We start from the raw sequence: 12,061 nt of genomic DNA on the forward strand, positions 1-12,061 counted from the left end.
GAGCCCTAGAAATAATTGATGGATAAATATTTGTTACTCTAGGAAAAACATAGGTTTGAGGCTAACCTAATAGAGGAAGTAACATATAACAGTGCTGAATGAATAAATAATTGAGATAGAACAATGGAGACTATTAACATAAGTCATATTGTAAAAAATAAATATCAGAGGTAAGTCATCAAAATTTCAAAAAAATACAATTTTCAAATAACATATTTATCATATTCTCTATAAACCATTTTTCTAATATTTCCTAAAATCTTCCAGAGAATAGAAATGATATAAAATATTTAAAAATTTTATATTCATAAGATTCCTAATATAAATGGGAATTAATATCATGGCATAACACTTAGATCTTACAATTTTATTATAAGTTGATCTTATACACAAAATAAATAAAAACATAATCCTGAGCAACCTATTGAATCTTTGGTCCATCATCTTATTAAACCAGAGAATATGGTAATATATATTTATTATTAGATTATTAGTGCACAATAAAATATCTAATGAAATATAATAATATTAATAAAAACTGCCTGGTGAATTATTATGTGCTTAACTATTTATGCATTTTTCATTTAACACTTCCGTAATAGTGATAAGGTGACTTTAATATACTACAAATAATAAATAAGTAAACCACATGTTTGTATGATCAACAAATATTTCATTAAATTTCTATGCATATTCAGACAATGCAAGGCAGGAGAGGGAAATTTCCCTTTATGAGTTTGAGATGAATAAAGTAAAAAAGTCAAAATGCACTACAACAGCTTGAGCTGTTTGGATGGAAATATCATTTTCAAGAATTTTCTAATTTAAATGACTAAAATTTTATTTATTTATATAATTTAGAAATAGAAATTTTAGTAAATTAAAACTAAAAATTTGATCAAACCACTATTTATTTAAAGGATTCAAATAATATATCTTGAATGTATTTTAATGGACCTTTCAAGTATTTAGTTGGAGACTTTAGTAACTTTAACATGGGGCTTATAAAGGAACTTTTTCACACGCGAAGTGTGATGTAAACATTTCCTTCTATTGTCTACATATATCAATTTCACATCCTTATGCTCCCTCGTGCATTATGTCATAATTTCAATTGATAATTTCAAGAATTTTGAAGACAGATAGTGGATGTTTAGGATAGAGAAAATTCCAAAATATATTTTAGAAATGAATTTTGATCAAACTCATAAAATAACACAATTATTGATATCCACATGTATAATTTTTAAAATATATATTATTGATTGTAGTGTATAATTAAAAGTTGTAATTAAATGTAAATAAAATAAATATGCTTACTTTATAAAAATGTATGCTTCATTCATATTAAAATATATTTCCTTCTTTAATGTACAGAAAAAAACTAACACTTTTTCTTATGTTTTCTCTTTTCCTTTTTCAGGTGACACAGGCAGCTACTATTCATGATGTTAAAGAAAAATTTCATAAAGCATGTAAGTTTTACATATAATTTAGAATATGTATTAATATTTCTTCAACAGCTCCAATTTATCTATGAGAATAAGTTAAATATTTTGATAGAAAGAGTATATGGAAACCATATTTTCACAGATAACTAAAAAATGGTTAATTCTTCACTGTAAATATTTTTGTGATTATTTCTCAAATTGATGCTTTCTTCTTCTATGATTTACTTTTGATTATTAGTTTTATTTTATTGATTTCACCCATTTATTTTATTTTGTCATAAAATAATTTCTATTCATCAATTAAATTTCTTTGATTCAACAGAATAATAGGCATTAACTGATGTGAAATATTTATATTTAAATAAAATATCAAGCAACAATTTATTCATTTATTTATACTGGTCGATTTTTTTCCACCAGAAAACTATATATTATAGAAACTCTTAATAGAAACATGCAGACTATATTATTTAATTTTATTAATAACTATATTACCTCATAAACAGGACTCATTACAATTTACTTAAAATATTTATATTTGGTCTACTTAAATTTGATTTTTGTTTTTATACCTTTTCAATGAAGTTTATTGTAATTGTTAAACATTGTAAAAATGTCTGTAATTACTGGGAAACCTGTTTTTTACTCACTTTATTTTTTTGAGCACTTTCTTTTCATAGAAAAAATTGAACAGAAAGTACAGACATTTTTCAGCTATTGATGATCCAACACATGCCTACCTTCTCCTGTTATGAGTATTTCTCACCAAAATGGTATATTTACTATCATTGATTATAATTTCAAATCATGACACAAAACTGGCATTCATTTGTGGTGTTTATTCCCTATGAGTTTTGCTAGGGAGCAATTAAAAAACTTTTGGACTTTCTTGAACAATGTTTATTTTGTGAAATTAATTTTGAAGTTGACAATTTAATATATCAAAATGTTTAATAATATTGAAGAGAAAAAGGACAAGTTTCATTATTTTCTTTTAAGAAAACTATAGAATACTTACTGAATACTCTTTGTAGATATAATGTTACCCCATGTTTACTGACTAATTCAGTGAAGGTAGAAGATTTGTCATTAACCTTCAAAAAAGTCTCATATGGAAGATTATACAATCTAAACAGCCAATGTAACAAAAAATTATACACATTTTGGGGAACATCTATTCATAATTTAGAATGAAAACAAACAGGCATATATTTGAAGAAATAGAATTTTTCAAAATATGCTTACGCAGTTTTAAATTCCTGAGAAAGGCAAGTAGTGATATTTTAACATAAGGATATTTAGGGTTAAGATATGCTAAAATGAGCTCAAAAGGCATTATATTGAAGCAAAAAAGAAAAGCAATAATACACATAGATGTTTTTCATGGCTTAATTTTCTAACTCGTCATGAGAGTTAAATTCTCTGCATTTGAATGAAAATATTTTCTAAAATATTGAATTTCTCAATCATTGAGTTTTTCAAACTCGAAACTTACATCTAATCATAATCCATTTAAGCCTTAATACTCTGGTTATTTCTATAACAACTACTAGTTTATTTCTATTCTAAATGAATTTTTTGAGAGCGATTTCTGTTTTATCATAAATATAAATAAATTAAGTTAGAAATTAAATTGCTATCTTTGCAATCACTTAAGCCAATTCTAATAAAGTGATTTCAGAGTTATAGTGACAAAAAAATAGCATGGCACTGGAATGTAAGCAAAGTCAAAGACCAATTGAATAGAAAGAAGAAAAAGGGACAGATTCACATAAATACAGTCATCTGATATTTGTTAAAGGTGCCAATACCATATATTGGGAAAATATATACTTGTTATCAAAGGATGCTCAGAAAACTGGGTAACTATGTGTTTTAGAAAAATTAAACTATATCCCCATCTTTCACCCTGCAACAAAAGTTAATTCAAAGTGGATCAATGACCTGAAAATTATGCCAGCAAATCTTTACCAACTACTCTTCCACTGGGGGATTATTTTCCAGGATATATAAATAACTCAAAAATCTTAATGGGAAAAACAAATAACTCAATCAATAAATAGGCAAAAGAACTAAAAAGATATTTCTTAAAAGAAGAAATACAAATGGCCAACAAATACATGAAAAAAATGTTCACTATCCCTAGCAATCATGAAAATGCAAATCAAAACTATGCTGAGATTTCATCTCACTCAAGTTATAATGGCAATCATTAGGAAGACAAATAATAACAAATTGTGGGGAAAAGATACACTGTAACATTATTGGTGGCACAAAAGTTTTACCATTTTGGAAAGTAGTATGAAAATTTCTTGACAAATGAGGATTGGAACTCTTTTTTTGATCCCACTCTGTTTTTGATCCAGCTATCCCACTTGGTTTTTATACAAAAGAAATAAAACCAGAGTACAGAGTGATACAGAAACTTTAATGTTTATAGGAGCACAATTTACAGTAGTCAAGTAATAGGTTCGGAAGAATGAAAAAAGAAAATGTAGCATATATACCAATGGAGTTTTATACAGAAATAAAGAAGAGTGAAATTATGGCATTGCCTGTAAATGGATTGAACTGGAGAACATCATATTAAGTGAAACAAACCCAACTGGGAAAGTCAAGTGTCAAATGTTTTCTTTCATGTGGGAATTCTATGATAAAACAAGGAAGCAAAATAAGGACAACAGGAGGGAGGTGAGTGGAGTATAAGAAGGGTATAGGGGTGAGGGATGCAAAAAGGGAGGAACTGAGGAATAAAATTGATCAATTACACTGTGTATATACATGAAATTACCACACTGTATTTTACTTTTATGTATATTTCTGAAGCACCAACTTAAAATCAATAAATAAATAGAAGGAGGACCAATGGAGTAGAGGAGGGGAATAGAGAAAAGGAAAAGGGAAGGGAAAGAGGAAGTCCTGGGGAATAAAATGTACCAAATTATATTCAGTGCATGAATGACTGTTTCAAAATGAACTTTACTATTTTGCACAACTATAATTAACAAAATACTTTAAAAATTAATTAAAAATACATTAAAAATTATATTACCCTTGGAATACTTCAATTGTAGAAGTGAAGATATTTGAAAATGACTTTTTTTTTTTACTGAAATGTAGAAAGATATTACAAAACGATTGCACTTTAAAAATAATTACAATGTAATAGGTATATTTATTGTCTGAAACTGACATCTAAGTTTAATCTATTTGTTATGGTTTAGGTATTAGGTGTCCCTCAAAAGCTCTTGTGAGACAATGCATGGAAGATTACAGGAGAAATGATTGTTTATAAGAGTTTAACTCTAATCAGTGCATTAATCCACTAATGTGGATTCACTGGGTCGGTGGTAACTGTAAGCAGGTTGAGTGTGGTAGGAGGAGGAGAAATGGAGCTTTTTCTCTGCTTCCTAGTGGCCATATCCTGAAATCCTTTTCTTGAGCTCAGAACAATGGAACCAGTTGTCTGTGGACTGAAACCTCTGAAATTGTGAACATGGATCACACTTTTCCCGTATAAAATTGTTCTTCTTAGGTCTTTTGGTCGAAGGGTCAAAAAAGGAGACTAAAACACTATGGGTATAAATAATCACCTTGTAAGAAAACTATTGCCTGTTTATCATAGTAGACACACATGACCATTATGTAAAAACTTGATTCTAGATTCAGAATTTCTGTGTTTATGTGATAGGTGTCCATTTCTATTAATTAGAAGATAAATGAAACCAAGAACATTTAGAAAATCCTAGAAATATCTGAATGCATAAATCTGTAATTAAAAATTAACAATAACATGGTTAATTGTAATAGCTATATTAAGGCTTTAGGATTGGTTGACCATGATCATTTTCTTTTCTAGGCACAGTTGAAAACTTTAAAAAACTTATTTAAACTCTGATCTTCATACTTTCTAAAAAACTGTATTTACTTTGACAGTTATACAAATTATTTAAAGGATAGAAATATCCAGGTATAGTGGCACAGACTTGTGATTCCAACTACTAGGGAGACTGAGGCAGGACCTCAAGTACAAAATCAGCCTACGCAACTTGAGATCCTATCTCAAAATAAAAATTTTAAAAGAATTGAGGATTTAGCTAAGTGGTAGAACACCACAGGTTCAATCCCCAGTACCACAAAACATAAATACATAAAATAAAGAAAAAAATAAATAATATCACAGTATTTTTGCATTTATTATACTATCTTTCAAAATCTTATTGTTCTTCAGTTTTTTTTTTTATTATTGTAAACAAATGGGATACATGTTGTTACTCTGTTTGTACATGGCGTAAAGGCATACCATTTGTGTAATCATAAATTTACATAGGGTAATGTTGTTTGATTCATTCTGTTATTTTTTCCCCTTCCCCCCACACCTCCCACCCCTCTTTTCCCTCTATACAGTCCTTCCTTCCTCCATTCTTGCCCCCCTCCCTAACCCTAACTCTAACCCTAACACTAACCCCTCCACCCCCCATTATGTGTCATCATCCACTTATTAGCGATATCATTCCTCCATTGGTTTTTTTGAGATTGGCTTATCTCACTTAGCATGATATTCTCCAGTTTCATCCATTTGCCTGCAAATGCCATAATTTTATCATTCTTTATGGCTGAGTAATATTCCATTGTATATATATACCACTTTTTCTTTATCCATTCATCAATTGAAGGACATCTAGGTTGGTTCCACAATCTGGCTATTGTGAACTGAGCAGCAATGAACATTGATGGGGCTGTATGTCTGTAATATGCTGATTTTAAGTCCTTTGGGTATAGGCCAAGGAGTGGGATAGCTGGGTCAAATGGTGGTTCCATTCCAAGTTTTCTAAGGAGTCTCCACACTGCTTTCCAGAGTGGCTGCACTAATTTGCAGCCCCACCAGCAATGTAAGAGTGTACCTTTCTCCCCACATCCTCGCCAACACCTGTTGTTGCTTGTATTCTTGACAATCACCATTCTAATTGGTGTGAGATGGAATCTTAGGGTGGTTTTGATTTGCATTTCTCTTATTACTAGAGATGTTGAACATTTTTCCATATGTTTGTTGATTGCTTATAGATCTTCTTCTGTGAAATGTCTATTCATTTCCTTAGCCCATTTGACAATTGGATTATTTGCATTCTTGGTGTAGAGTTTTTTGAGTACTTTATAGATTCTGGAGATTAGCGCTCTACCTGAAGTATGATTGGCAAAAATTTTCTCCCACTCCGTAGGCTCTTTCTTCGCATTGCTGATAGTTTCTTTTGCTGAGAGAAAGCTTTTTAGTTTGAATCTATCCCAGTTATTAATTCTTGCTTTTATTTCTTGTGCTATGGGAGTTCTGTTGAGGAAATCTGGTCCTAAGCCGACATGTTGAAGCTCTGGACCTACTTTTTCTTCTATAAGATGCAAGGTCTCTGGTCTGATTACGAGATCCTTAACCCATTTTGAGTTTAGTTTTGTGCATGGTGAGAGATATGGGTTTAGTTTCATTCTGTTGCATATGGATTTCCAATTCTCCCAGCACCATTTGTTGAAGAGGCTATCTTTTCTCCATTGCATATTTTTGGCCCTTTGTCTAGTATGAGAAAATTGTATTTATTTGGGTTTGTGTCCATGTCCTCTATTCTGTACCATTGATCCACCTTTCTATTTTGGTACTAATACCATGCTGTTTTGTTTACTATTGCTTTGTAGTAGAGTTGAAGATCTGGTATTGCGATACCCCCTGCTTCACTCTTTCTGCCAAGGATTGCTTTAGCTATTCTGGGTTTTTTATTCTTCCAGATGAATTTGCATAATTGCTTGCTCTATTTCTGTAAGGTACATCATTGGGATTTTAATTGGAATTGCATTGAATCTGTATAGCACTTTTGGTAGTATGGCCATTTTGACAATATTAATTCTTTCTATCTATGAACATGGGAGATCTTTCCATCTTCTAAGGTTTTCTTTAATTTCTTTCTTTAGTGTTCTGTAGTTCTCATTGTAGAGGTCTTTCACCTCTTTTGTGAGATTGATTCCCAAGTATTTTATTTTTTTCAAAGCTATTGTGAATGGGGTAGTTTTCCCGATTTCTCTTTCTGAAGATTCATCGCTTATGTATAAAAATGCCTTAGATTTATGTGCATTGATCTTATATCCCGCTACTTTACTGAATTCACTTATGAGATCTAAAAGTTTTCTGGTGGAATTTCCTGCTTCCTCTAAGTATACAATCATATCATCAGCAAATAGGGATAGTTTGAGTTCTTCTTTTCCTATTCGTATCGCTTTAATTTCTTTGGTCTGTCTAATTGCTCTGGCTAGAATTTCAAGGACGATATTGAATAGAAGTGGTGAAAGAGGGCATCCCTGCCTTGTTCCAGTTTTTAGAGGGAATGCTTTCAGTTTTTCACCATTTAGAATGATATTAGCCATGGGCTTAGTGTAGATGGCCTTTACAATGTTAAGGAACGTTCCCACTATCCCTACTTTTTCTAGTGTTTTGAGCATGAAAGGTTGCTGTATTTTATCAAATGCTTTTGTGCATCTATCGAAATAATCATGTGATTCTTGACTTTAAGTCTATTGATATGGTGAATGACATTTATTGATTTCCTGATGTTGAACCAACCTTGCATCCCTGGGATGAAACCCACTTGATCATGGTGCACTAACTTTTTAATATATTTTTGTATGCGATTTGCTAAAATTTTGTTGAGAATTTTTGCGTCGATGTTCATTAAGGATATTGGTCTGAAATTTTCTTTCCTCGATGTGTCTCTGTCTGGTTTAGGTATCAGGGTAATATTGGCTTCATAGAATCAGTTTGGAAGGGTTCCCTCCTCTTCTATTTTCTGGAATACTTTGAGAAGTATTGGAATGAACTCTTCTTTAAAGGTTTTGTAGAACTCGGCTGAGAACCCATCTGGTCCTGGACTTTTCTTTGTTGGTAGGCTATTGATGACTTCTTCTATTTCATTACTTGAAATTGGTCTATTTAAATTGTGTATGTCCTCCTCCTTCAGTTTAGGCAATTCATATGTCTAGAAACCTGTTGATGTCTTCGAAATTTTCTATTTTTTTGGAGTATAGATTTTCAAAATAGCTTCTAATTATGTTTTGTATTTCAGTCATGTCTGTTGTGATATTTCCTTGTTCATTCTGAATTTTAGTGATTTGGGTTTTTCTCGTCTTCTGTTTGTTAGTGTGGCTAAAGGTTTATCAACTTTGTTTATTTTTTCGAAGAACCAACTATTTATTTTGTCAATTTTTTGTATTGTTTCTTTTGTTTCAGTTTCGTTGATTTCAGCTCTTAGTTTAACTATTTCCTGTCTTCTACTACTTTTGATGTTGGTCTGTTCTTCTTTTTCTAGGACTTTGAACTGTAGTGTTAGGTCGTTTATTTGTTGAGTTTTACTTCTTTTATTAAATGCGCTCCATGAAATAAATCTTCCTCTAAGTACTGCTTTCATAGTGTCCCAGAGATTTTGATATGATGTTTCTTTGCTCTCATTTACCTCTAGGAATTTTTTAATTTCCTTCCTAATATCTTCTGTTATCCATTCATCATATAATAGCATATTGTTTAATCTCCAGGTGTTGGAGTAGTTTCTGTTTTTTCTCTTTCATTTATTTCTAACTTCAATCCATTATGATCTGATAGAATACAAGGTAGTGTCTCTATCTTCTTGTATTTGGTGACATTGGCTTTGTGGCATAATATATGGTCTATTTTAGAGAAGGATCCATGTGCTGCTGAGAAGAAAGTGTATTCGCTCTTGGTTGGATGGTATATTCTATAAATGTCTGTTAAGTCTAAATTATTGATTGTGTTATTGAGATCTATGGTTTCTTTGTTCAATTTTTGTTTGGAAGATCTGTCCAGTGGTGAGAGAGGCATGTTAAAATCACCTAGTATTATTGTGTTATGGTCTATTTGGTTTCTAAAATTGAGAAGGATTTGTTTAACATACATGGATGAGCCACTGTTTGGGGCATAGATGTTTATGATTGTTATATCTTGCTGATTTATGCTTCCCTTAAGCAGTATGAAATGTCCTTCCTTATCCCTTCTGACACATTGGCTTGAAGTCCACATTATCTGAAATGAGGATGGATACTCCAGCTTTTTTGCTGAGTCCATGTGCATGGTATGTTTTTCCCCATCCTTTCACCTTTAGTCTATGGGTATCTCTTTCTATGAGGTGAGTCTCTTGCAGGCAACATATTGTTGGATCTTTCTTTTAATCCAATCTGCCAGTCTATGTCTTTTGATTGATGAATTCAGGCCATTAACATTCAGGGTTATTATTGAGATATGATTTGTATTCCTGGTCATTTGGTTCATATTTAAAATTTTATTTATTTATTTATTTATTTTTTGACACACCTTGATTCCTCCTTTATTTGACAGTTCCTTTAGGGTAATTCCTCCCTTTGCTGATATGCTTTTTTGTTTTTTATCTCTTCCTCATGAAATATTTTGCTGAGAATGTTCTGTAATGCTGGCTTTCTTTTGTAAATTCTTTTAGCTTTTGTTTATGATGGAATGATTTTATTTCATTGTCAAATTTGAAGGTAAGTTTTGCTGGGTATAAGATTCTTGGTTGGCATCCGTTTTCTTTCAGAGCTTGAAAAATGTTGTTACAGCCCCTTCTAGCTTTTAGGGTCTGGATTGAAAAATCTACTGATATCCGTATTGGTTTCCCCCTGAATGTAATTTGGTTCTTTTCTCTCACAGCCTTTAAAATTCTGTCTTTATTTTGTATGTTAGGTATTTTCATTATAATGTGCCTTGGTGTGGGTCTGTTGTAATTTTGTGTATTTGGAGTCCTATAAGCCTCTTGGACTTGATTTTCCATTTCATTCTTCAGATTTGGGAAATTTTCTGATATTATTTCATTGAATAGATTGTTCATTCCTTTGGTTTGTTTCTCTAAGCCTTCCTCAATCCCAATAATTCTCAAATTTGGCCTTTTCATGATATCCCATAGTTCTTGGAGATTCTGTTCATGATTTCTTACCATCTTCTCTGTTTGTTCAACTTTGCTTTTGAGGTTAAATATTTTGTCTTCAATATCTGAAGTTCTGACTTCCAGGTGTTCTATCCTATTGGTTATGCTTTCTATGGAGTTCTTAATTTGGTTTATTGTTTCCTTCATTTCAAGGATTTCTGTTTGTTTTTTTTTTCAATATCTCTAACTCTTTATTGAAATGATCTTTTGCTTCCTGTATTTGCTCTTTTAACTGTCGATTGGTGCTATCATTCAATGCCTGCATTTGCTCTTTCATCTCATCATTCAATGCCTGCATTTGCTCTTTCATCTCATCAGTCAATGCCTGCATTTGCTCTTTCATCTCATCATTTGCTTCCCTAATCTTTTTAATTATGTACATTCTGAACTCCCTTTGTGTCATTTCTTCTGTCATGCTGTCGTTGGATTTTATTGATGTAACATCTAGATTTGTTTGGGGCATTTTCTTCCCTTGTTTTCTCATGTTGTTCGGGAATCAGTGGGTCATTAAGATATTGCAGATTTCCACTATTGACTTATAATGTCCCTGAAGATTGCTAGTATATCCCCTCTTATCCTTCAGTAGCCTGAAGTCTTGGAGGAAGTTGATAATGCGGAGCTCCAGGAAGAAGCTGCCTCTCTAGGGGTGGTGACCCTCAGGTGGCGTATATTCCCTGCTAGTGGGCAGAGGTGCCTCCACTTGTTGACCAATGGTCATCCAACGGGGAACTAGTCCGCGGGCTGAGGCAAGTCCTGTTTGGGCCTGTGTCTCTGGTTTTACCGTCCCTGTGGGAAAACCTCACCCGGCAGGATGACCCACTCGGTGGGGACGTCTTGCTGATCAGTTCCCCTCCCAGAGGTTCCCCTCAATCTATAACTACTGCCTGGGCTGGGCTGTCCTCCTCTGCAATGCTCCCAGGGGCCCGGACCTACCTCCCGGGCCTGGGAGCCTCACCCTTCGCAGGCCAGTCTCCTTAGGCTGCCTCTCCCAGAGAATTTGCCTGCAGTCCTGGAAACTTCGCTCATCCCCTAGGCATGTCTCTGTGCGACTCCCCCAGCAAGAAGCCACCTAGCTCCTGGGACCCTGCTCTGCACCCATTCGCCCGGCTATGTGGCCCCTCCTCTGAGCCGCCACCTGGAACCCTGTACAATAGCTCCGATACCCAGAGACCCGCCACACACCTCCTCCTCCGGACAGCAGCCGGGTTTCCAACGCAGTCACTAGGAGTCCAAGCAACTCACTTCGCATCTCCTCCTCCCACCAACCGCCCATAGCCCTAGGCAGTCACTCCAAGTCCAAGTGACCCGCCCCGTTCCTCCTCCTCCTCCTTGGGGCAGCCCCCCGGGTGTTCAGGAGTGGTGGCTCCGAGACCAAGTGACCCACCACGCTCCTCCTCCAGGCAGGCCACCAGTGTTCAGGAACGGTCACCTTTAGTCCAATCAACTCACCACTCGCCTCCTCCTCTGGCAGCCGCCTGTGGCTCTGATGCAGTCACTCCTAGACCAAGCGACCCGCCACACTTCTCCTCTTCCTCTGGGCAACCCCCCCGGTGTTCTGGAGCAGTCGTTCTGAGTTCAAACAGCTCGCCACGCAGCTCCTCCTCTGGCAACTGCCTGTGGCTCTGA

At 34.0% G+C, this 12,061-nt stretch overlaps 1 protein-coding gene across 1 annotated transcript in view; it reads left to right on the plus strand.

Annotated features, from left to right (window-relative positions):
• Window positions 1-12,061, plus strand: part of Tecrl (trans-2,3-enoyl-CoA reductase like) — a 115,339-nt gene that overhangs the window by 21,877 nt on the left and 81,401 nt on the right. The window contains exon 2 of the mRNA XM_047565717.1: window positions 1,424-1,475. Within this exon, the coding sequence (XP_047421673.1) occupies window positions 1,424-1,475 (52 nt within the window). The remainder of the gene's footprint in view (window positions 1-1,423; window positions 1,476-12,061) is intronic.

Source organism: Sciurus carolinensis, chromosome 10 (assembly GCF_902686445.1).
Source record: "Sciurus carolinensis chromosome 10, mSciCar1.2, whole genome shotgun sequence".
NCBI lineage: Eukaryota > Metazoa > Chordata > Mammalia > Rodentia > Sciuridae > Sciurus > Sciurus carolinensis.